Raw genomic sequence first — 24615 nt, 5'->3', positions numbered from 1 at the left:
TCCCACCCCTCCAGAGCCCCTCACACCCCGGGACTCCCTCCTCCACACTGTTCCCACCCCCTCCAGGGCACCCGGAACCTCGGGACCCTTCCCCCCAACTCCTGCCTTTCCCATGTAGAACCCACAGAAAATCCCAGTGGGGCACCTCCTACCAGGTGGGGATTTTACAAAGGGTTGTGCTGGTGGAGAAAGCCAGGGAGGAAAGTGCTGCTCCTTCAGGAGATGGTCAAACCTCGGTCAGCCATGTCAGCCTGACACAGACACCCAGCAAAGCCTCCTCACACCCTCTCCTGCCCCCTTCTAGCTCTAATTTTGGGTGTCTTGTGGTTTCGGCCGTCCCCACCCCAGCAGCACACACAGAGGTGGCTGTGCTGGTGCTGAACTGCTGCCAAATCCCCGGCACACCCCACCCAACATCCTGGCACCGGCTTCCCTGCTCCACACCATCCTCCACCCGCTGCTGCTCTGCTTTGGGAGCTCCTGACACTCACTGGTGACACTGGCTGCCCCTGTCCAGATCACAGAGCTGGGAATGGGCAGGTCTGACACCCCAGCACAGGAAAGGGCACGTAACTCTGGCCGGGGGGCAGCTCAGCACAGCTGGTGGCAGTACCCACCCAACCAACAGTGAGTCCTGGCAAGAACAAGTGGCAGCGCTCCAGGCTGGGAGTTTGCTCAGGGCATCTGCACCCTCCACCACCCACCAACAATCACCTCTGCAGCACCACAGAATCACTGGAAAGGCTGGAAAGGCTCTCCAACACCACCCAATTGCTCCCCCAGCACTGCCAAGGCCACCACTAACCCATGTCCCCAAGTGTCACAGTCTGTTAAGCCCCTCCAGGCATGGTGACACCACCTCTGCCCCAGGCAGTCTGTTCCAAAGCCTGAACACCTTTTCCACATAGAAATGTTCCCTAATATCCCACCTAAAGCTCCCCTGGCACAACCTGGGGCAGTTTCTTCTTGTCCTGCCCTTTTGTTACCTGGAAGCAGAGCCCAACTCCCCCTGGCTGTCCCCTCCTGTCAGGGAGTTGTGGAGAGTGACAAAGTCCCCCCCGAGCCTCCTTTTCTCCAGGCTGAGCCACCTCAGCTCCTTGTGCTCCAGACCCTTCACAAATCAAGACAATTCCTATCCAATGAACAGAACTGCCAGGGTCAGAGTTTGCACCCTACAGCCCCCGAAGCTCACCCCCACAGCAAACACCTGGGCAGGAACACCCATGGTCAGCTGGGAGGAAAAATAACTACAGAGAGCTGAAATTCAGGCGCCTCCGCTCTGAGCAGAGGCACAGGGCTCAATTAAAACCTATTTTGGGGAGTCTGGCTGTGCCCAGCCTGGCTGGCAAACCACATGGTCACGCAGGGAGAGGAGCCTCATCACGCACAACCAGCATCTTTGGGACTACACCTACTAATTAGGAGAGGGAGTATCCAACATGCCAGCTCTGGGTTCTTCCAGACAAGCAGCTTTTTTACATTTTTGCAAACTTTTCTCTGAGCCAGAACAAGTTACACAGGCAGCCAGCAAGTCCTCAAAGTCTTGGTGGAGGTCTGACAGGTGGGAGATGAACAACCCTTCTGCTTGGGCGAGTGCACTGTCACTGTTGCCTCGGGCTGATTTCAATCCACCAGCCCAAATCAGATGTGCCTATGAGCAGGTTGGTTTGCATTCTTCCCCAACTTTTGGAGGGGCCTACGCTTGTTGTCATTATTACAACACCCCCTGAGCTCTGAGAGCCCGGGGATGGGTGCAGCTGTAATTAGCATCCACTTGCACGGTGCAATGGGCTACACCAGCCCTCACAATGAGCTCTCACCACTTCCATAATGAGGTTCCCCCTGATTTTAGTCCTGTGGAACTCTTGCACTCAGCCACATCTTGCAGTGGAGAGTTCCACGAGCACCACTGCAGCTGCTCGGGAGCACCGGGCACGTGCCTGCAGCAGCACATTTCCCTCTGGTGTGAGAGCCCTGCCCTGCCCTGCCCTGGCCAGGTCCTGCCTGTGTCAGAACCCTACCTTGGCCATGTCCCACCTGTGTCCCAGCCTGTGGGAATCCAGGGCTTCCTTCTGGCTGCCCTGGCAGCTCTGGGACCCTGGCAGGGGTCAGGAACTGCCCTGTATAGAGCCTCGAGAGACACTGTCTGTGATCTCTGTCTATGGAAAAGAGTTTTCAATCTTACAAGATGAATTACAAGCTTTGAGTGTTTGATAAGAGTAATAATTAAGTGTGACACGGGTGCAAAAGTAAAATTTTAGGTTTCTAGATTAGGGGTTCAGAGGGGACAAGATGGAGGAAATTGGGTGTGCCTTGTCCTTTTTCTCCTTCTTCATGCCCTCCATGTTTCACTGTGGTGTTGGCATTTTTCTGTTGGTTCAGGCTGGGGACACACTGTCCAACGTAGGTGACAGATATTGGCACGTTATTGTAAATCCAGCACAGGTAGTTTCTGGTATTTAATGTTTGTACCATCCCACTGAGGGCAGAGCCCCACACGCTGCCCTGCAGGACAGAGCTGCGGCAGGGCAGCAGAACATGTTAGAGATAAACAGAATAAACAACCTTGAAACAGCACAGACCAATTATGGCTTCTGCTTTGGCAACGGGGCAGACAGACAGAGACTTTCTACAATCTCAGAATCACCAATACCCACAGATTCCGACACCAGCCCTGCCCTGGCCATGTCCCACCTGTGTCCCAGCCCTCCCTGGCCATGTCCCACCCGTGTCACAGCCCTCCCTGGCCATGTCCTGCCTGTGTCCCAGCCCTCCCTGGCCATGTCTTACCTGTGTTGTACGCTGTGGGCATGGCTGAGAAGGGCAGCCCCTGTGTCAGCAAACTCGGAGTAGCCACAGAAACAACTGGTGTGGTCAGAGAGTGAGTTGCTTGAGAGACACCCAGCCGCTGTGTGTTTTGCTGTGGGAGCAAACAGGGAGGGAGTTAAAGCCCAAATGGTTGGACTCAGTCCTTTCTGTGGGTGGTGGCCACCCTCAGACCCCCTGGGCATGCACTGGAGCTGAGCATGGAGACCGTGGGACAGGCAGGATTGATCCTCTGGCCATTCCACACTGCAAACGAGCAAAGTACAAACCACACCAGCTACTGACACTCTGGACCCTGTGACACTCATCTGCAGGTGGTGGCCTTGAGTCCCCTTCTTGCCCAGGGCTGGGCTGCAGCCACCAGCACCAGCCATGCCCCTGTGTGCATGGAGGGGAACGTCAGCAGGAGGCTCAGACAATTCCTCACTGCTTCCCAGAGGTTGCATGTGAGCCTTGCTGAGCTTCCAAGGAGTGACAGAGAGACCAAAGCAAACCAAGACCGGCTGAGGCAGCACAGAGCCTGCATCTCCTCCATGCAGCTCTGGCCAAGAACAAGCCCGTGCCTCAAGGGAAGCTGAGGATGCTAAGCATTGCCCTCAGGATTTCAAAGGCACTCTGGAATCCCTAAACTCGAAGTCCAGCGCTCAGCAGCCTGCTGGCTTGGTGTCCTCACAAGGTTTTGGTGACTCAGGTATTAGCAGGTCCACTGGGGTAAAATTCTGCCCTTGGACAGGTGCACACCAACCTCCCACCACGGGCTTCCAGGCAGTTATGTGGGCAGATCTACAGGTCAGGTTCAGCCCTGTTTACAAGGCAGATAATCTGGGCTGTCTCTGCTGATCTGATTTAAATCAGACTCAAGAGGCTTGACTCTAATCCGAAGCAGACCAGCACACGTCACCCTGTGAAGACTGGGGCAGTGCCCAGCTTAAACCACGCCTGGCACGAGGCTGGCAGGGGCACAGTGAGCAGCCTTCCTGTGGGACTGAGGGCTCCCAGGGCCTTGCAGGGCTGGGCACAGACTCTGCAATGCTTCCCCACGGCCAGGGAGACTCTCCTGGGACAAGGCTGGAGGCTAAAACCCTGCCCTGGCCACCTGCAGAGGGTACAGCACCTGACTGTGCAGGATTTGCTCACCCTGCGCCCACACAGTGCCCAGCCCCAGGTGCCTCCTGTGGCCTGGAGAAGGAGATTAGCAGGGCTCTGATTGCTAAAGCTGTGGGGGGCTGCAGGGGTGGGTTTTCCTGGCACAGCAGCCACCCTTGGGTGCCCGCTGCTGTGGGTTAAGGACACGACAAGGAATGTGCTCACAAAGGCACAGCCCTGTCCCTGTGCTGCCTGCACGAGACCCTGAGCCAGCCCAGTGGGATGCAGCCCCCACAGCCCCATCCCTTCTGCCCCGCTCTCCAGGGCTCTGTGGCTTCCCTGGGAGGGCACAGGACGAGCGTGGCCGTGCCACAGGGCTGGGCTGGTGGGACACCCCCAGGAACCTCCTTGACGGCACAAGGCGAGTGTGGGGAGGTCAGCCCCAGCTGCACTGGGGAAAGCACACCGATTTTCACCACAATCCATGCAGGGAGGAGGTGTGCAAGCTGCCCCCTACATCGTGCCCACAGACAACACTGCCATTCCAGCTGGTAACACACCATGCAGCATGCTCCCAGGGAAGGGATGCACTGAATGGACCCTGCTGCCCCTGGAGTGTCAGGAGGGTGATGGGGGGACATCTCTCTGAGCCCTCAGAGGGAGGAGAGAAGGCTCAGAGCTGCAGGAGCAGCGCTGAGGTGGCAGGGCTGGGGCTGCGGGCAGTGGGGACGCAGCAGAGGGATTCTGACTCATCTCACAGCTGCCTGCAAAGAGGTGGGAGCTGCCATTTGGAGAGAGGATCTGGTGTGTAGGCTGAGCAATATGGCAGGAGCAAATCTGGGGAGAAGGTTAGCAGAGCAGGGGGCATCTGCACCAGGCAGGAGGGATCTGCAGGGACAACACTCTGCAGTCCCCTTCCTGATCCAGCAGTGCCAAGGTCCCTGTGCCACCCTGCCCACATTCCATCACCCTCCACCTCACTGCTGCCACCTTGGCTGGGGTGAGGACGTTTTTCACTTCAGGTTAATTCAGACCAACAATTAAAACTGCAAATGCCACCCCAGTGGATTTTCACCTAATGCTGCTTCAGCATGTAGCCAGGGAATGCCCCGGGCAGAGGGATCAGGAACGAGCAGATGGGGAGGTGGGGAGTGACTGCTCTCCCTCCACACACGGGGAAACTGAGGCACACAGATGCTGGAAGGGGGCCACTAAGCAAGAAGGGTTTGGGGACACGAAGAGCAGCAGAATTCACGTCTGCCAAAGCTCTGGCCCACCCTTGCCCTGGCCAAGAGTGTCTCGGTGCAGGCTGGCAGAGGGACTGGCCTTCTCCTGTGTTTTTGGAGAGCTTTTCCCTGGCTGCGTGACCTGCATCCCGCAGCAGCTCTTGCCCTTCCCTTGCTGAGCTGACCTGTGTCCCAGCTGCCTGCACCAGAATAGCAGCAGAGCAGAGTGAATCCTTGCCACAAACAAGGTGGCATTCACTTTGCTGGCAGGGAGAGGGAAAAAAGCCATAAAAATAACACAACAAACTGCCCTGTGCACAAGGGACGTTTAGGGAGGGTACTAGCCAGCCAGTGGATTTACACAGGCTTTAAATAATATCTTTAATATGGGAAGAGCCTGATTTACTCCCTGTCTCTCATGTACTGGCAGTGGGCCAGGTCTTCCTGTGCTATAGCTGTGGTGGCTCCAGCGAAGCCCCATGGGCAGGTCCAGGGCAGTGGCAGTGCCCAGCTCAGCTCCACAGTCCCCAAAGGGACCCTGGCTGACCTCCCCAGGGGGACCGACACAGCAATTTTGGCCTTGGTGGAGAAACAGGCACTTTGCAGCTCATTCCAGCTCCTTCTTTTGCACAGGGGAACTCGGTTTTCCTCAAAGTGTGTTTTCCTCGGGATTTATTTTCTGCAGCAGGATTGGACGTAACGCTGGTGCCCACATCCCGCCGCATGCCCAACACAGGGAGCTGTGCCCACCCCTCTGTGTGCCCCACGCCTCGCCAAGCCAGGGCAGGACCAGCCCACGTCCCAGCACACGCCATGCACGTTCAGAGGGGAACTCACCAGAGCCAAGTGGTCCTCGGTCTGTCCGGGGAATACAGGGAGAGAACCGAGAGGCACCGTTAGCGCCAGCACCCCAACCCCGCCCGACTGCGCCCGCTGGCACCGTGCCCTCACTCCCACGGGGCACAAACTGGTCAGAGTGGTGGTTAAAACAGGGTTTGTACTGTCCATGGGGCACAAACAGGTCAGAGTGGTGCCTAAAACAGGGTTTGCACCAGCCATGGGGCACAAACAGGTCACAGTGGTGGTTAAAACAGGGTTTGCACTATCCATGGGGCACAAACAGGTCAGAGTCGTGGTTAAAACAGAGTTTGCACTGTCCATGGGGCACAAACAGGTCAGAGTGGTGCCTAAAACAGGGTTTGCACCATCCACGGGGCACAAACTGGTCAGAGTGGTGGTTAAAACAGGGTTTGTACTGTCCATGGGGCACAAACTGGTCAGAGTGGTGCCTGACAGAGGGTTTGCACTGTCCATGGGGCACAAACAGGTCAGAGTGGTGCCTAAAACGGGGTTTGCACCAGCCATGGGGCACAAACAGGTCAGAGTGGTGCCTAAAACAGGGTTTGTACTGTCCATGGGGCACAAACAGGTCAGAGTGGTGGTTAAAACAGGGTTTGCACTGTCCATGGGGCACAAACAGGTCAGAGCGGTGGTTAAAACAGGGTTTGCACCAGCCATGGGGCACAAACAGGCTGCCACAGCGTTTGCACCAGCCATGGGGCACAAACAGGTCAGAGTGGTGGTTAAAACGGGGTTTGTACTGTCCATGGGGCACAAACTGGTCAGAGTGGTGCCCAAAACAGGGTTTGCACTGTCCATGGGGCACAAACAGGTCAGAGTGGTGCTTCCCACAGGGTTTGCACCATCCACGGGGCACAAACTGGTCAGAGTGGTGGTTAAAACAGGGTTTGCACTGTCCATGGGGCACAAACAGGTCAGGGTGGTGGTTAAAACAGGGTTTGCACTGTCCATGGGGCACAAGCAGGTCAGAGTGGTGCCTGACAGAGGGTTTGCATTGTCCATGGGGCACAAACAGGTCAGAGTGGTGGTGCCTGACAGAGGGTTTGCACCATGCATGGGGCACAAACAGATCAGAGTGGTGCTTCCCACAGGGTATGCACCATCCATGGGGCACAAACAGGTCAGAGTGGTGGTTAAAACAGGGTTTGCACCATGCATGGGGCACAAACAGATCAGAGTGGTGCTTCCCACAGGGTTTGCACCATGCATGGGGGACAAACAGTCTCCTACAGGGTTTGCACCACCGAGGATGCTGCAGGCAGGAACCCAAGCCTTCCTCCTCGGATCTCCCCTCCAGGACAGCTCCCACCAACACACCGAGCTCCCTGGCAGCCTGCCCGCTGGCACAGGACCCCTCCCGCCCGGCTGGCAGCCCTGCGGAGCTGTGGGCACTCACCAGGTGGTGCATCAGCCCCTTGCCGCTCTGCGAGGTGATGACGCGCAGGTCCGGCTTGCGGCTGTTGGCGGCCAGCTGCGCGCCGTGCGCGGGCGGCGGCGGCGACTTGGCCGGGATGATCTTGCCCAGGCTGCTGCCGTTGGACACGGGAAGGAGACCCGGGGAGGCTCGGGCGCTGACGTAGCCATTTCCTGCAGGAACACGGGTGGCAGAGAGGAAGGGGGTGAAGGCACGGCGATGGTTGGACACGCGGTGGTGAACGCGGCGCAATGGTGAATGCGTGGTGATGAACACGCTGCGGTGGTGAACATATGCACGGTGAGTGGTGCTGCAGTGGGGCTCCCTGAGTGCTCCATGAGTGCTCCTCCGTGTGGAAGAGCAGCACTGCGTCCCCCAGGCTCCCCAAAACCCTCGTGCACCGCAGCAGGTTCATCCAGCGGGGTGAAGCCAGGACAGGCAGTAGCCCCGAGCCCACAGTGCAGCTCCTCAACCTGCAGGGACTCCCCCTTGTTCCTGCAGTGACACCCAGCAAATCTCAGAGCCTGATCTACAGCCAGGCTCGCTCCCCGCTTTGCCTGGGCACCGCAGCCCTGCCAAGACGGGTAATTACTGGCACATTCACTTTTAAGGTCGCTTTATGGTACTGGGGCAGTGAAAAGGGGCTGTGGCAGAGTGAAGACTCAGTTCACTGCTCCCACTGCCCCTTTGAAGATCTAAGGTTCCCTCCTTCTCCTCCTCCTGCTGCCCCACTTAAGGATTTTATGTGCAAAGAGAGGGGAAAAAAAAAAGAAGAAAGGAAAGGAAGAAAAAAAATTAAAAGGAAAAGATTTGATGAACATCAGGAAAGGAATAAATTGGATCAGATTACTGTTCTGATGAGGGCTGGTTTTTTTTTCATGAATAGGCCCCAAAGATAGAAAGGCGTTCAGCAATCACCAGGATTCAGCCCTCATATTCATTGCACGTTAGACCGGGAAAAATAGGTCGCTGATTGCATTATTAATCACATCTACCATTGCGCTGCATCTGCATTTCAGCAGGCGGCTGGTGGCAGCGACGCCGCAGCCGCAGCGTGTGGGGGCTGAGCGCCAACCCTGCCCCTCCGGAGCTGTCCTGGGCTGGACACAGCGGGGACGGGCTGGACCAGGCACAGGGGGTGGTGATGCTGCCCAGAGCCGCAGCTCTGGTCCCACAGATGGCACCAGGGACAGGCTGGACCAGGCACAGGGGGTGGTGATGCTGCCCAGAGCCGCAGCTCTGGTCCCACAGATGGCACCAGGGACAGGCTGGACCAGGCACAGGGGCTCAGAGCCACAGCTCTGGTCCCACAGATGGCACCAGGGACAGAAGGTGTTGCCCCAGTGACACCCACGGTGGCCAGGCTGCTGCAGGCTGGCCACTGTGGCATCTGTGTCCCTGATGGAGGGAGAGGACCAGCCTTCCTGTCCACAGTGAGGTGTTCTCCCAGTCCCAAATCACCTTGAGCAGCCATGCATAAGGCATGTGCCTGGTGCATCAGGCCCTGGCACCTCTGTGCACTGTGAACTGCTGGAATCCTGCTCACAGGGGCACTGGCTTTTAGATTTATTAACAAAGAAGGTGCAGAAATTCCTCAGGTGACCGTGGCTACCCACAGTGCTGGTGGCCATGGAAAAGCCAAAAGAAATGTTAAACCCCTTGATATTCTCCTTCCCAAGGCACCACTGGCACGGATGCACATGGGGCTCCCATGGTGACTCCCTCTTTGAGGCACATCCCGTTATCTCTGTATCACCTGGGGTGTGGGTTGGGGTGGCTCCCTGTGCTGGAGAGGAGCTGGTTTGGGTTCCAGTGCTGCCACTCACCCCCAAAGATGGGTGGCCTTGGGCTGTCACTGCTGCTGTCATTGCCATGTCCACCCAGCACGGATCCGGCCAGCCCTGTGAGCCAGAGAGAGAAGGGCTACACTCCCACCAGGACTTCCCAACCAAGGGCCCCCACCACAAAAAGAGTCTAAAAGAGGAGCACTCTGGCCTGCCTTTGCACCACCCTAGCGTGAGTTTGAGCGGGGACAGTCAGGGCTCAGCATCCCCCCACGGGCCAGGCGGGGTGCGCGGGGTGCTGCGTCCTGAGGGTGGCACACGCCACGGAGCGTGGGCAGGACGCAGGGATACAGCGACATCACTGCAGGATCCGGCCAGAGGCACCCGCAGCTGATGACTCAGAGGCAGCAGGTGATCACTCAGTGCTGCAGAGACTGCAAGGGAGGAGAAGGAGGAGGAGGAGGAGGAGGAGGAGGAAGAACGCACCAGGTATTTGAAAACTGCAAGCGCAGTGCCAGAGCCGAAGCCAGAGCCACAATCCCCTCCCAGAGGCAGGAGGGGAGCCCCGGGGAGGGTCTGGGGGCAGCACAGGCTGGCCACAGCCGGGCTGCCCCTGCTCCTCACACCCATTTCCTGCAGTGGCAGCAGGAACGCAGGGAATGCTTCGGTGACGTCAATGCTGACATTCACGGGCCCTGCCAAGCTCTGCACCCGCCATGGCTGCTCCGACAGCTGACATGGGGGCGGCTGCGGGGGAACGGGCCCTGGAGCTGCCCGGGGGCTGCGGCACCACGGCCCCTTCCCTCTGCCCTCAAGGATCAGCAAAGCTCCGTGCTGGGGGCCCTGAGAACCCCGGGAGACGCTGGCCCACAGACCACCCTGGCAGGGTTTGCTCTGCGAAGAAATCCTGCCCAGCACAGGGAAATGGCCATTCCTGGCAGTAGCCACAGTGTAGGGGATGGAGTTGGGCAGCCACGGTGCTGCAGAACCACAACTGGACCAACCCCACCCAAAAACCAGTGGGACCTGGCTCCAGTTTGGTTTTAACTGGGGCAATGTGGAATTCCACATTCCTCCTCCGTGCTGTCGGCTGGACACCTCCTGCAAAAAGGCCCAGAAGGGGTGAGGAGTCAGGCTCAGGAGCAAGGCTGCCTTTGCCCTGGGATGGATGGCATCTACCCTGCCAAGCCTGGGAGCACTGCCAAGCCCAGTGCCAGCAGCAGCAGCTGCTTCCCAGCAGTACCCAGGGCTGTTGCTGGTTTTTGGGCTGTGCCTACACCAGCAGTGGCCCAACATCTTCAGCCTGCAGATGGCAGAGGCAGACGTGGGGATGGAGATATAGTTAGTGCATTTTACAGCTGAGGAGCTGAGCCATGAGGCCTGAGCCTCATTAGCACTGAGGCTCTCACAGTGGAAAAGGCTCTTAATGAGCTTTTTTTCCTTGCAGTAAAGTTCCTTTATAGGGCCCAAGCACGAGGAGGAACTGGGTGTTAATTGATCACCCGAGGGAGGCGGAGAATTGGCTGCAGCACCAGGAGCTGAAACCAGAGCTACCCAAATCCCAGTCTTTGGGGGTCACCTCCCTGCTCTCCAGCTCTCCCCAGAATCCTGGGTAGATGGAGAGTACTCGGTCACTGTGGTCTCCACTGAAAGCAGCTCCCACAGCAAAGGCACTGGCCTGGAGCTCCACATGCCAGCTCCTCCCATCGCCAAGAGCAGCACAATCCTCCCCAGGGCTTCCCTATGGACCAGCAGGGCCCAACAGCAAAGCAAAACCCCATGGGACATGCGGGGAGACCGAGGGCAGGAGTGTCACACGGAGCCAGGGGCACGGGGCTGAAAGGCTCCTTACTCACCCACGGGGCTGGGGCAGGCTCCGTTCGTGTTGTTCAGGTCTCCCCCAAGCATCGCCCCTGGAAAGCAAGAGGAGAGATGGGATCAGCATCAGCGCAGGAACTGGGTGAACATCCTGCTTTTTGGGGGGCAGGGGGCATGGTGGAAGAAGGCAGAGGAAAGAAAAGCAGGACTGCCTTCCTGGGGAGAAAGTCCTGGCCAAAACGAGCAGCATTCCTGGTGATCAGGTTGGGAAACGTTATCCAGGCAGATCCGTTTCCTTTGGGAAGGAGCCAGGTGCACAGGAGCCTGTTCCAAAGGAGGCAGCTTGGAAAACACTGTGGCTATTTTATTCCAAGCCCCCCTTTGGGGGACACAGAGCTGGTGCTGCTGGGGGAGAGAGAGCCCCAGCAGCATGACAGGAAACAAAATCCCCCCTGTAATGCTCACACCGAGTGGAAACCACCCCACACTGCCAGGATGCCACAGCAATCCCCACTCCCATGGTCCCCACACTTCAGCAAAGCGCTGACGCTCCCCACCAGGCTGGGAGAAACTAGACCTTTTTATTCCCAAAAACCAGAACGTTTTGCCTGGCCTGGAAGAAGACTTGATCTTTCTTCTGCCTTGTTATGAAGTTATTTCTGAAAGCCACCTATTCCCCAGCCGGGGCTGCCTGACCACGCCGCGGGCGGCGACTGCAGCCAAGAGCCGGCGCGGAGGCTCCGGAGCTGCGACCGCAGTCAACCCGGAGCCCTGGGCTGGCCAACAAGGGGCTCTCGGTGCCAAACCCCACCTCTAACCCCTGCCCAGCCCTTCGCAGCCCAGATGGGGAAACCTGAGACACCAATCTTTATCCAGCCCGTGGCTCTCGGCTTTGCCCCTGAAAGCTGGAGGAGGGTGGGAGGGCTGAGATGTGCAGGGAAGCACAGTATCTCCCCATATGGGAGCAGGATTGGTCCCAAAACACGGTATGGTCTGAGAAAGGGTGAAATGACTCACTAGATGTGACAAATGTGACACTGCAGCACCCTGCTCAAGGGATGGGGATGCAAAGCCAGAGGTCCCTGTGCCTCCCAAGTCCCAGAGAAAGGACTCCACCAGGGTTTTGTGGCTGTGCCCTGCTGTGGGACTCCACGTAGAGGGCCCACCTCCTTGGGTGAGTGATGCCAACCCCACCCCAGCCCCGTACACCCCCCCTTGGCTGCCCTTCTCCCACACCATCCCCGAGCCAGCAGCACCAGGCACCGTCAAGGTACCCACCCAGCGCACGCTGTGCATTTGCTTTGGAAACAACACAACCAGCTCTGGTGCAATGCTAAAAAAAAATTTAGGGGAAAAAAAAAAAAGAGTTTTTTTAACACGCAAGGCCCTGGCTCCTATAAACAGGGTTTCTTCCGTGTCCCAGGCAGCGAGTGAATGAGACACAGATGGCTGGACTTGGAACACCTCTGCGCTCACAACCGCAAAATGATCCCCCTCAAACGAGCGGGGAGTGAGCTGGAAACGGCGAGCCCCCAGAGGGGTCTGCTTTACCAGGGAGCCTCTTCTGCTCTCAGCTGAGGGGCCTACGAGAGGGCAGGAGATCCCTGCAGCTGCAGCGATGGCTGCCTGTGCCCGAGGAGGGCTCTGCCATCCTGCCTGCAGTGAAATGCTGCTCCCTGGGACCAGTCTAGAGCAGAATGACCCCTCTCCTGCAGGTCTGGGGCCCCATCCTGATACAGGAGTGCTTCAAGGCACCTTGGTGAGAGCAGTGAGCAAGCAAGCTGTCTCTGAACCATGGTTCCTGCTGCATCCCAGCCAGACCATTCCTCCTGCTCACACAACCTGCTTCTGGAAGCACCTCCCAAATCCATCCAAATCTCTCCAAATCTGGAGCAATCTCTCCAAATCCATCCCCTTTGCAAAGCTCCCTGGAGCTCTCAAAGCCCTGGGGGCCACAGCTGAGGACCCAGACGTCCGGGTGGTGACTGGCACCAGCTCTGCCATTTGCAGCCCGGGTGACTTTTACAGACCATCTGTGCCATCCAAAATAGCAGAAATATTATTATTTATGATCATACCATGGGAGAGCCGGGCTGTGGTCACACGTCATCCCTGTCCCCCCTGCCACGGAAGGGGACGTGGGTGACAAGTCCTCTCCCCCACCCTGTCCTGTGCCACCCATCGCCGGTCCCTGCTGGAAATGACTGCTCCTCAGATCTGTCAGCAGAGCCACATGAGTAATCGCCCACAGCCAACTGCAACCAGCATGGCCCGACTGAGAACAGCCCTTTTTAGGCAGCCAGACCCGTGTCACCGGAGTGCCACCGGCGAGCAGGATGCCAGCAGCCACCCCCGAGCCCGGGAATGGCGCCAGGTGACTCATCCTGAAACAGATCCTGCAGGGATCCAGCTCTCAAAGAGACCCAGGTACGGTGTGGAGGCTGCCCTCAGCTTGGGGCCACGGCACAAACAGGGCATCAGTGGCTGCCAGGAGCACACAGAGGGGCAACAACCCTTCCAGACTGCTTCTGCCACCCTCACTGCTGGAATGTGGACTCCTCCTGGACAGGGGGTGGAAGCAGCAGGGCTGTCCCCTCCCTCGGGGATGCCCCATGCTCGGTGCTGCAAGCCCAGCCAGGCAGGAGGGACGAGGTGAGGGGGCAGGTGTGGCTCACCTGCACTGGCTGGCCGCTGTGGCAGCCCTGGGGACACCGTGTTCCTCTGCAGGGCCGGCTGCTGCGGCGACAGGAGCCGGGGGTCTGTCAGCGAGGAGGTCACCAGGGACTGGGTCACCAGCGAGCTGCCCGGGTTGCTGAACTGCAGCGTGTTCTGGTTGGTCACCGGCACCGTCACGGGCATGGCGAAGTTCGGAGCGGGCACTGTGGACTGAACAAAGGGCAGGGGGTAAAGGGGAGCCGAGTTCCTGCAGCACAGCACAGCTGCTGACCAAGGGGACACAGTCAGGCTCCTCAAACCTCCACTGCTGACCTGCAGTGCTGTGCTCAAACCCACACTGGCACCTTGCAGGGGATGCACCAGAGCCCAGTTCCCCACCAGGGAACAGCAGGAAGAGCAATGGGCCATCCTCTCGGACACACCCGAGCTCTGCAAACAACAGTTTTGGCCTCTTTTTCAGGCTGTATTTATTTACCCCCTGTGCTTTCAGGGCAGGCATGAAGGAGAGGCTGGGAGCAGCCCAGAGCACGAAGGTGGGCACCAGCCTGGTGGTCTGCCCCCACCAGCACCGACAGCAGCCAAGCTTGGCGCTGCCCTTCACCCCAGGCAGGATTCCACGAGGCCGTTCTTCAGCCAGCAGGAATCCAGCAGTGGATCCCCATTCTGGGCTGGCACTGCTGCTGGTGGCCGAGCACCTGGGAAAGACTCGTTTTGCTCCACAGAGCCCCTGGGTGACTCTGGGATCCATCCTGTCTCCTCTGGGAGCTGCTGGGAAGGCCGAGCTGACCCCAGGGATGCAGGAGCATCACTAAAGCCCTATCCTTGGCTGCAGGGTGAGGACCAGCTTCACCTACCAGCGTCCCGTGGGAGCCAGACCCGCTGCGATTATCCCAGCCGTTTGTCTTATGTCACAGATTTGCTCTTCGTTAACAGGAGCTGGCACCTGCTTAGAGGCTTTAGCACGGGCTTTGCTTAAGTCCCACTTTAATTTGCTCGGGGATGGAGAGGGAGAGTAGCCCAGCACTGAACGGGACCATCACGGGGCCAGAGGTGGAACCCCACAGGCTGCACCAGCGAGGGAAGAGGGAGCTGAGGTCTCCCCACTGCAGCTGGTGCGTGTCCCCGCTGCCCTGCAGCCCCCTCTCCTCCAAAAATCTGCTCCTGTATCGGTCCTGCTCCTTAGGTGAGAGGGGGGATCTGCTTCCCAAGGGCATCCTGTCCTTCTGAGCTGTCCCATGGCCCAGCCAGGCCACGAGGCCAGCGGCTCCGAGCCCGCGCCGCGGCACCGCTCCTGGGGCTGCTGCTCACAGGGACGGGCAGAACAACTCCTACACCACCAGGGAGAGCTGGAACACGGAGCCCTCCCTCTGCTCAGCCCGGGAGCTCATCCTGCACGGCAGCAGAATCAGAGGAGGAGGAGGAGGAGGAGGAGGAAGGTTTCTCGGGCGTTGCACGAACACCGGAGCAGCGTTGTGTAAGAAATCACTGCCAACGCGTCCATGTGCGCGCAGCGCTCCCAGGGAGGGAGAGAAGAGCTGAAGCTCCTCCACACCATGGCAGAGCTGTGAGCTGGATACACCAGCCCAGCAGCCGAGTTTGCCTCAATCCAGCTGCACCCCCTGCACCTGCAGGCAGGCAGCAAGCAGGCTGCCACCGCCCCGGCACACCCGGGACACCCAGCCCCAGAGAGGGCACGATGGCAGTCCAAAGTCGGGGGGAGAAGATGCACACATCAGCCAAAATCCACGATTTCTGCTCTTGTTAGAAGTGAGGGCAAACACCAGAGGCAGCAGCCCCGCCGAGGTCCCTCATTAGCAGACACGGCTGTCGTTAAGCTGCTGGGTTAGTTCTGGTCACACACAAAACCAACCCAGCGTTAAAATGGAAAAGCGCCTTCTTCAACCACACACGCTCCACCTGCACTGCTTGGCCCCTTGCTGCCAGGGAGGTTTAGTGGGGGAGCCAGATGCTGTGCCCTGATGAAGAGCCACCCGGCACTTGAATGTCACCTGCTGAAAGGACTTCTGGGCACAGATTGTCCCTTTGGGTTGGCATGTCTGGATGATGGGCGCCTCCTCAGGGCCCTCCCTTCGCAGCAGACACATTCTGATGCTGAGCAGCCCCTGCTCACCAGCGTGTTCTGCTCTAAGGACAAAGCTCAGGTGGCTTTTCAGCCTATATTCCACCAGTGGCAGGGCTTGTGCCAGTGCTGGGGGGTGCGTGTCCTGCTGGGGCTCTACTCCCACCTCACACACCCTGGTAGGGTGGGAACCTGCACCCCCCTAGTGAAACCAGGGAGGCTGAGGTAGATCCATGTCCTGACAGAGCTAATCCTGCCCTGAACCCCTCTCACGGGGCTGAGTCGTTGTCTCAGCACAGCTGCAAGAGATCATCACCACCTGCACCTCACTTTCCTCCACCTCCTCAGCCCTCCCAGGTCTCAGGGCAGCCTCTCCACCCCCTCCACCCTGAGGTCTAGGGGATCAAAACGCAGATTTTGGGATCCTTGCAAGGCTTGTGGAGCAACACAGCGCTGAGTCAGCAAAACAAAACCTGGGGATTTCACAAGGCCCAGTTCTCAACAAAAGCCAGAATTTTAACTTGTGGGGGCTTGCAAAGCACAGAAAGGCAGATTATTTTGGGTGGGGCTGTGTGTGTCATTTTTGCTGTGCTGCATCCACCCCTGGACAGGAGCCTCCCCCTGCTCCGCAGCATTAATTACCGCTGCAGCAACTCGGGGCTAATCCCCTGAAGAGCCCTTGCCTGCATCAATAGTCTCTGCTCCCTTGAACTAACAACTAATTTGAAACGTGTCCCCCTCCTCCTCCCGTCTCCTGACACAAATCCCTTTCAGCACTGTCCTGATGCCACCCCAGTGCCAGTGACAGCTCTGGGATCACAGGCTAAAACCTCCCTGGATTTCTGCCACAGCCACCAGCTGCCCTGAGGGCTCGGTGGATTTGGGGGGAATTAATGTGGAATAGCCCAAACCAAGCTGAGCTTTGCAAGGATGTGAGAGGTCGGCACCCGCCACCAGCTCACATGAACACTGGGATCTTAACCCAGACAAAAATCTCGTTTTTTGAGGAAAAGAGGGTGAAAAAGGAGTCCCTAATCCAGTACTTGCAGTAGAGGAGAGGAGAGGAGACAAGCAATACCTTCCTGCACTGCCTGGCCAGAGCCAAGGAGGGTCAGGAATGCCAGAGGTAGTAGGAATGATTTTTCCACGGATGGGCAACAGGAAGGGTGCTCAAGAGCCAGGTGCATTCAGGGCTGCAGGGGCTGCTGGCATCGGCTCCCGAGGCATGGCACGGCTCCAAAGCAAAGCCATGCAAAATCCACCCCCCCATCACCTGGAGGCACCGGGGAGGGGACCAGGGGGGCTGCAGGCCACCAGCTACTCACTGCGAGCCGGTAACTCTGCATCATTTTATCAAACTCCTCATCAATCTTTTTATATTTCTCTTCCGTCTGCGGGGTCAGCGCAAACACTTCATCCCCTTCCGGGCTCTCGCACTCCCTGTGCTTCTTGTTCAGCGCCTGTTACGTGTGGGGGGACACGGGGGTGTCGGGGAGGGGGCGGGGGACGAGGTTGAGGGGAAGTCGAACAGAAGAGAAACAAAACAGAAAAGAACATATAATGAAGGTTTTCCAGGCACGGGCAGGTACTTACACCGTATCGCTTGAACAGGATATCCAGATCCTCGCTGCCTTTGCGGTATTTATCCTCCATCAAGGGGCTCTGGTCTATGGAGTCGTCGCCGTCGGGCTCTGGGCTGTCACAGCCGTTAAAACCTTTCTTTCTTAACGTCTGCAAACACAACCGGAACAGTCTGAGATGGGGCAGGGGAGGTGGGGAGCACGGGCAGGTCCCCCCAAAACATCCCCTGGCCTGCACGGGCCAGGACGTGCCCCTGTACAAATCAACAGCATCGCCCCAAGACCTCAATGGGGTTAAAAAGTCAGGATACACCCCCCGGGTTTTGATGCCAGGGTGTCTCTAATTTAGGAATTACAGCATGGGGAGCAACAGAGAGAAACTTTCTTGTTTTCAAAGGCTCTGTTTACACCAGGACTGAATTTGGCCCTGCATGAACTCGGCATCTTCGTCATTTTCAGGTGCCACAACATCAGGAAGGGGAAAAAAACCTTCATGCTCTTTGCTGTCCTGCAAAAAACAGGGAAAACCCGCTTACAAACAGCCAAATAGGAAAATAAACCCCAAAACTATAGGCAAATTGTCAAAATGGTCAGAATTTCCTAACAAAACCAGCCAAGTGGCATTTGCCAAATGCAAAGGTGCCACAGGAAGAGCATCACGTGGCAGGGAAGGTGGCACAGTGACTGCTGCAAGCCCTGCTGGGGTGACACAGGGGGTGACGGTGACAACACTGGGCAGCAAACCCCACACCAAGACTGGGCTCACAACAGGAAAGGTTCCAGGCACTGTAATGAGGTGAGACAGCCACTCCTCAACAGGAGGGGCCCGGTGACCACAGGGCACAGTGACACCCCAAAGTCCCTCTGTCATATTCAGCAGCCCAACATACCAAAAGCAATTAGGCTTTATGACAGAACCAGCACTTGCCAGGTCTTTTTTTTTTTTTTTTTTAAGGAGTCAAAGATACAGAATTTCCTGGAAGTCTTGATCCCTTTTCATGCCAAATTCAGCAGGAGAGGGGAAAAAAAAAAAAGTCTTGACAATTCTCTGCCTTCCTAAACAGCAACAAACATCCCCATTCTGAGGCCAAAGTGTATTTGGGAGTGGCTCTTCAACTACCTGCGAGCTCCAGGAAACACAGAGCCTCTGGGGGAAATGTTGCTGGAGTGAATAAAACCCAGGATGTCTCCAGAGGGGTTGGGAACACTGCTGGCAGGGTTTGCTCAGCACCACAGGCTGGGCTCGATGGATCCTTCTGCCAGGTAGCCATGGCCAAGCAAAGGGCACCACACCCACCCCAGCCTGTTCTCCATCCAGCTGAAGCTTTTCACAATATTTTCCATTAAATTTACTCCTTCCTGGGCCTTCCCAGGCGCCACTTTCACCCTGGTTACTGGATTGCATTGCAGAGGGGAAATGTCCTTGCTCACACTCCAGCTGACTCCTGACCATGGTCTGATGGTGTCACCAGTAATTCCTGATACCTAACAATTATTAACTAATTATCCAATGATAATTATGAATAATTCTTATACCTAATATTGATATTATACCTACTAATACTTAGTAATTCCTGGTGTTGCTGATTCCTGTGTTGAGTGTCTACAGAGCAGGGCACTGGGAATCAGTCACTGCCATGAATGGGAGATTCCCAGGCCTTTTTCTGCAGCTTCCCGAGGACTTTTCCCTATTATTTTTCTAATTTTGTACATGTCCTTGTTTGTTCTCAGAATGGCCCAAAAGAGGAAGAGGTGCTGCTGGTGGGGAAGGAACAGCTTTGCCTTTTTTTTTTTTTTTTGAAACTGCTTTTTGTGGATTTTTTTTTCCCCCTAAAACCTTTTGTTTCGCCGACGCAGCCGAAAGACGGAAAGTTGAGCTTTTCTCTAAAAAAAAAAAAAAAAAAAAGTCTTTTCCTTTTTCTCTTTCAGAGGCAAAATGGAAAAAGTTGTTCCATGAGCAGTGAAGCAATGAAGCTGGGTTTCCTTCAGGCACTGGGGAGACTCTCTGGTGTCTAATATGGACTGTGCCCACCTCAACACGATTCCATTTGTAGGGACAGGAGCTGGACCTCTCCTCTCTGCCCTCCCATCCCTGCCTGGGGATCAGGAAGGTAAATCCCTGAAAACTCCTCCTCTCCTCAAGCAACAGCTGTTGGTGGGTCAGAAGCTGTGGGGATGGACAAGCCACTGCCATCCCCCAGGACCCTCAACGGAGGGAACCTCACAACGGGATTTTTCAAGAGGTTTCAGCCAAGAAACAACATCTTTTCTAAAACCTGCAGCAACACTGCCACCAGGGAGGTTTTTAGGCAGCTCCCAGAGACCTCAGCTTTGCCCATATTCGAAACCTGAACCAAGCACAGAGACGAGCAAGGGGCTGCCACCACCAGCCTCAGCATTTTGCCATTTCTAAGTCCACCCAAAATCATCCTGGGGGTTGTTCCCTCAAGAAGCCTGTCAAGGAAAGCAGTGGAATGGGCTGGATGTGGCTCCTGAACCAGCTCACAGCATCACCCCTTCATCTTTGCCCAGGTCTTTCTCTCTGGGCCTCACACATCTGGTGTCCCAGCTTTGCCTTGGTCTCCTTGCTCTCCCCAGCCACCAGCTTTGTAAAATCAGTGATAACTGCATTGTTTATGAGACCCACAGCTCCTTGCAGGGTGGGTGCTCAGCAGCTGAGCTGCGAGGGGCAGCTGTGGTGTCACCATCCCTGCTCCTGCAGGAGAGCCACCAGCAGCCCCAGGAAGGGTCAAGCCAACTGTGCACAGAAAAAAAACCCTTCCCATGGGCAGCAGCGTGAGCTGGGACAGCAAACCTGTGAGCTGGGACAGCAAACCTGTGAGTTGGGACTGCAAATCTGTGAGTTGGGACTGCAAACCTGTGAGCTGGGACAGCAAACCTGTGAGCTGGGACAGCAAAACTGTGAGCTGGGACTGCAAACCTGTGAGCTGGGACAGCAAACCTGTGAGCTGGGACTGCAAACCTGTGAGCTGGGACTGCAAACCTGTGAGCTGGGACTGCAAACCTGAACTGGGACTGTGACCATGACCCTGAACTGGGACAGCGACCCTGAACTGGGACTGTGACCCTGAACTGGGCCTGTGACCCTGAACTGGGATTGTGACCCTGAACTGGGACTGTGACCCTGAACTGGGACAGCGACCCTGAACTGGGACTGTGACCCTGAACTGGGACTGTGACCCTGAACTGGGACAGTGACCCTGAACTGGGACTGTGACCGTGACCCTGAACTGGGACTGTGACACTGAACTGGGACAGTCGACCCTGAACTGGGACAGCGACCCTGAACTGGGACTGTGACCATGACCCTGAACTGGGACAGTGACCCTGAACTGGGACTGTGACCCTGAACTGGGACTGCGACCCTGACCTGGGACTGTGACCCTGACCTGGGACTGTGACCCTGAACTGGGACTGTGACCCTGAACTGGGACTGTGACCCTGACCTGGGACAGTGAACCCTGAACTGGGACTGTGACCCTGAACTGGGACAGTGACCCTGGGGCTGTCACAGTGACCCTGGGGCTGTCACAGTGGCCCTGGGGCTGTCACAGTGGCTGGGACACTGTGAGGAGCCGCAGGGAAGGGGATGGGGACGAGCTCCAGGGCTGGCAGGGTTGAGCACGGGGCTGATCCCAGCACGGGGGACAGGAAGCACCAGCGGCAGAGGGGCAGCAGGACACGAGACAAGGCAGCGTGGCTTGCAGCAATCTGCTGCTCAACGAGAGCTCTGGGACAACAAAATGCCATTTCCAGCCATACGGGCGTTGGCTGCTGGTTCTTTCGGGTTTTTTTACCAAAAAAAAATGTGTATCCCACATTTTTAGCTTTTTGTCAAGATGATGTAAAAGGAAAACAATTCTGCTGGAGCGGGAATCAAACCCAAAGATTCCTGTTTTTGGGATCTCTGCAAGGTCTTTTAGAAAAGAACTTTCCTTCTTATTTCTGCTCTTTCTTTTTGCCAGGCATAAAACAGAAGATGCAAAGAGGTTTTCAGGAAACCTTTCTGTCACTGGGCTGCAGCCAGCAGAACACAACCATTTTTCATATGGAACAGATTTAAAAGCAATTCCTTTACAGCAGAAAATTTAAAACCAGGGTGAGAACTTCCCATAGCAAAGCCCGCTTCAGTCATCACCTGCCCCTCTCCCTGCCACACTCAGGTCCCCCCACTCTATCAGGACCCACTGCACATCCTGCTTTTCCAGGCAATATTCTGACTGCCACGATTGCAGCTCACAGGGGAGCAGATTTCCAACCCGAAGAGGGTAAGAGAGCAGCAGGAAATGCAGAACATGTGAGAGGAAACGATGCTCAACCAGGATGCAGTTGACTTCCCTTAGAGGAGGGAGACTCGACCACTCTGGGCTTTGGGGAAGTCTGGACGAGGATAAGGATGAGAATGAGGATGAAGACATTGACACTGGCAGCTGCCTCTGCGTTTTGCCACCTCCCCAGCATCCTGCAGAACGTCTGATTTAACACACCCTGGGGAACGACAACCCCAGGAAGGCGAATCAGGGGAAAATCAGCCCCTCCAGGCCGTTCAGCCAAGGAAAGGGCAGAAAGGGCTGTGTGCCTTTAAGTGGCTGTGGAGCATCCTGGTGCCCGGCGAGCTCTGCTCTGTCCAGGTCCCTTATCAGGAGCTGGCACGTCAGCCGGGCTGGGAGGAAACGAGAAGCGACAGCGAGGAGCAAAGCCGGCGTGATCCCCGGCTGGGCGCGCACGTGGCACCCAGCGTGCCGGGCTGGGGGCTCAGCTGGCCCCCGCCTGATTAAGGAAACCCCCCTCTCTGCACCAGAGAGATTTGCTCAGACTTAAAAGCCTCAATCACCAGAACTTTGCCAGGCATGGAGAAGCTGCAGGGGTTGTGTGGCCGAATCTCACTCCTGAGAGCCACTGCTCGGCCCTGGCATAGCTGAAACACAGCTCACAGGGAATGGTCCCCAAAAAGCAGCTGGGGTGTGGAACCCCTCCTGAGCTAGGGCTGCTCAGCATGGAGCAGCTCTGCTCTCACTAAATATGCAGGGGATGAACCCCTCAAGGACATTCCTGTGCAGCATGGAATGTGGGGTGCCCTCAGTTCCACCCTCAGATCCACCTCTCCAGGACCAAAAACCAGGAGATCTCATGTTTACTGTCATTTTAAACAGAGCTGTGGTACCAGTGCTGTTGGGCCCAGGAGCCCCCAGCCTGGCAGTGCTTGGCTTAGCCCTCCAGAGCTGCTGCTTGCTCCCCTTCCACCAGAAAAACAAAATCAAGAGACTTCTGCCTCAATTCCTCCAGGTCCTGGCTGCTCCTCATCCTTCCTGAGATGCTGCCAGAGGCACTCAGAGCCAAAGCTCTCAGCAGGAAAGGCAGGCAGACATCACAGTGAAGGTGGGTTGATGCAGCAGCCCCTTGAAATCCACTTAAAATCACATTTGGTGGCAGTTCCCCCAGCCTGGGTTTTCACAGTCCCTAAATGCTCAATGTGGGGAAGCTTCCAGAATGAGAAGATACTTTTTGTGAGTCAAGTTCAACCGGAAGCCACCAAGAAACAGGAGATAAATTGGATTTGTGTGCAGTGGGGACACGGTTGGGCTGTTGGAACCTGACCTGGGCGAGGGGAAACAGAAATCAGCACAAGAGCAGGAATGGTGTCCTGGGGCCATGGATTCAGGAAACAGTAAAAATCTTAGAGCAGCCCCAACCCTGTTCCCAGACAAGACAAGGATGAGGAGAGATGCTTGAGCAGCCTCCAAACCTGCCTGCACCCCAGCAGGTTTTGCTCCATGACAGCTCTGCCAGCAAGCCATGCCGAGCCCGGCGTGTTTGGGCTCCTTTTCTTGCCATGCACCAATATCCTTCCGCTCCCGATGTTCCTCTCCTCGGCTTTGGATGCGGATCCAGCTTTTCATGTGGTGCAAACACAGCGTTTCTTTGGGTGCCAAGGACTGTGTGTAACTTGTCGGCTTGGGAGTGTTTGCATCTTGGACCATAAGGGAACAGAGAACGCTGCCCAAAATGTTTATGGTATTTTTAGGCCAAGACAAATCTGTTCGATGCTGCGAGCGCAGGCTGAGCATCCCAGAGAGGCTGCGGCAGGGAACCGCCGGCATCTGCACAGCAAAGGGGCATGACCTGGCTCAAACTGGCCAAAAAAGACATTTTGGAACCATTTTCAAGGCCCCCTACAAAACTGTGCTGTGGCAGAAGAGTGTCCAAACCCCAGCAAAGGACGGCAGATGCTGCGAGATGCTTGGTTCAGCCATGGGGTGAAAAGCTCAAGTCCAAATCTCTCAAAAAGACACATTTTGCAGAGGATAAAAAAGAAAAAGAAAGCAAGATTTTGGAGGGCAGGGGCAGGCTGAGTTTTAAATCAAAGCCTCAGCAGACTGGCCAAGGAACACCAAAGGAATTCAAAGGCTGAAGCAGAACCCAATTCCTCCAGCAATGCAGGCCGTGCTGCTCCACTCTGCCACCAGTGGCTCTGAGGGCATTAACTGATGCCCATAATGCCACTAATTACAAAGCCAAGCCTTTCATTTGCCTGTCTGCCCAGGTTTAATGGCAGCTGCCCCCATGCTGCAGACCTGCAGCTCCATCTGCACAGCCACTGCTGAGAGGATGTGACCAATGACCAAGGCACTGCTGGCACTGTCCTGCGAGCCAGATGTGCCCCGTGCTCCAGCCCAGCAATGCTCTGCCAGCACCAGGGACAAGGACAAAGCTGTGCAGAGGGCCAGTGTGGGGGCAGCACCAGCACATGGCAGCTGAGCATCTCCTGCAACGCCAGCAGGCTGGAGGAGAGCGGCCTTGAAGTGAGCACAGTTTGGGCATGGTGCTGGGGATGGGTCACAAAACACAGCCAGACAAGTCTTGAGCAAACCCACCAACCCATGAGCTTGGCCATGCTTTGAGCAGGCACTGGACCATCCCACCTGGTCCATCTCACCTGAATTCCCCTGCAATTTGGCCACTGGAGCCTTCTCACAACCCCACTCTGCCTGTCCGAATATCAGGTGGGGGCAATGTGACCAGCTGTACCAGGCACTTCAGAACAATGCCACCAGCTGCATCAGGCACTCCAGCAGGAGTTGCCTCCAAATCCACCTCGTGGTTTGCCTGGATTCCACAGTGGGGTCCCACAGAGCAAACCTGCACCTCAAGTTTCAAAGCATTAGGTAAACACAACTGGAGACAGCTTCAACTCTACTACCCAGAACGGAGTATTTCTGTAGGCTGAACCAAAACCACGCAA

General features: G+C 56.6%; 1 protein-coding gene across 15 annotated transcripts in view; it reads right to left on the bottom strand.

Moving 5' to 3' along the window:
- MEF2D (myocyte enhancer factor 2D) overlaps positions 1-24615 on the bottom strand; it is an 81123-nt gene that overhangs the window by 6598 nt on the left and 49910 nt on the right. For 6 of the 15 annotated variants that reach the window (XM_030291510.4, XM_072918625.1, XM_030291512.4 and 3 more), the window contains 7 exons: positions 17365-17502; positions 13691-13901; positions 11054-11110; positions 9240-9314; positions 7396-7586; positions 5976-5996; positions 2791-2920 (listed from right to left, as the gene is read on the bottom strand). In XM_030291510.4, coding sequence (XP_030147370.4) covers positions 2791-2920; positions 5976-5996; positions 7396-7586; positions 9240-9314; positions 11054-11110; positions 13691-13901; positions 17365-17502 — 823 coding nt within the window. Of the gene's footprint in view, positions 1-2790; positions 2921-5975; positions 5997-7395; positions 7587-9239; positions 9315-11053; positions 11111-13690; positions 13902-17096; positions 17232-17364; positions 17503-24615 lie in introns of all 15 variants that reach the window. The other 9 variants (XM_030291520.4, XM_072918627.1, XM_030291519.4 and 6 more) reach the window with 6 other exon arrangements.

The sequence above is a fragment of the Taeniopygia guttata genome, chromosome 25 (genome assembly GCF_048771995.1).
Source record: "Taeniopygia guttata chromosome 25, bTaeGut7.mat, whole genome shotgun sequence".
Taxonomy (NCBI): Eukaryota; Metazoa; Chordata; class Aves; order Passeriformes; family Estrildidae; genus Taeniopygia; species Taeniopygia guttata.
The sequence above is the reverse complement of the archived record's forward strand: the minus strand, read 5'-3'. Positions and strand labels throughout refer to the sequence as shown.